A 1143-nucleotide genomic window follows, 5' to 3' on the forward strand; every position below is an offset into this window, starting at 1 on the left:
TTTACAGCCTCCCAAGTGCTGGGATTATAGGTGCGTGCCATCATGCCCAAACTCAATGACCATCTCAGTGTACCCCAGGGGCAGGGCCAGCATGGTTTGCCTGGGAATTTAATCTGCTGAGCTATTTGGCCAGCCTTCTGAGTTTAGATTTTCACTTCCAAAATGTGTAAGATAAATACACATCTTTCCTTTATAAAGTTCTTAGTCTCAGATATTTGGTTGTTTAAAAGTGTTTTATCGCTTTATCAAAACAGGATCTCACTTTGTAGTTCAGGCTGGCCTTGAACTTATTATGTAGCCCAAGATAATGTCAAACTCAGAGCAATCCTCCTGCCTCAGTCTCCCTAGTGCTGGGATTAGAGGTGTGTGGAACCACACCTGTTCAGATATTTGTTATAGCAACACAAAACAGACAAACACATTCTGATGATTTAATTATCTGTTACATTTGTGTTCTCCCCACATTCATCACTAGACTTCCTGCTTTTACAAACTCAGTATAGCTTTCCGCAAATACGGAGTATAATGGTACCGGAAGTACTGTCCTTGTGACAAACAAGGTTTGTACTATAACCAACAAGGTCATCAGAACACTGGATTTTATGCATTATTTTATAAATGAAGGGGCTTTATAACTAAATTAGCTTTAAAAGCTAATGTTTCATTGATAATATTCTAGACTGCGACTAACTATAGGAGCATATTAATGAAGAAGTTCACTGATATACTACTTTCACGCAGTACTGTTATCATTGAAGACCCATATTTAATTTAACTCCAGAAATATACATGAAACATAAGACATGAATAATTCTTGTTCTTACCAGGATAACTCTTCAACTGTGTCTTCATTGGTGCTTTCTTTATACTTTTCCCAATAATACCTGCTAAGGGTTGTGTGTCCATCTCTATAGGATCAAAACAGATTTTAAAATATTTTATAAGGTAAATATTACCATATGTATATGTGCTACACAAACTTAAATTATTATTGTTATTCTAGAAAGTAGTTTTAAACAATGTTTGGATTTCAGAATTATAAAACCTTAGAACCAGAAAGTATTAGCAACCATATAAACCTTATTACATGAAAACTAAGAATATATAATGACTTGAAGACAACAGGTAAAGATAATGATAAAA

At 34.7% G+C, this 1143-nt stretch overlaps 1 protein-coding gene across 1 annotated transcript in view; it reads right to left on the reverse strand.

The window, feature by feature from the left end:
* Nucleotides 1–906, reverse strand: part of LOC111812816 (coiled-coil domain-containing protein 7-like) — a 55501-nt gene extending 54595 nt beyond the window's left edge. The window contains exon 1 of the mRNA XM_023701942.1: nucleotides 825–906. Within this exon, the coding sequence (XP_023557710.1) occupies nucleotides 825–906 (82 nt within the window). The remainder of the gene's footprint in view (nucleotides 1–824) is intronic.
* Nucleotides 907–1143: the final 237 nt, after the last annotated feature.

This window comes from Octodon degus, unplaced genomic scaffold (genome assembly GCF_000260255.1).
Source record: "Octodon degus isolate 3935 unplaced genomic scaffold, OctDeg1.0 scaffold00144, whole genome shotgun sequence".
In the NCBI taxonomy this organism is placed as follows: Eukaryota; Metazoa; Chordata; class Mammalia; order Rodentia; family Octodontidae; genus Octodon; species Octodon degus.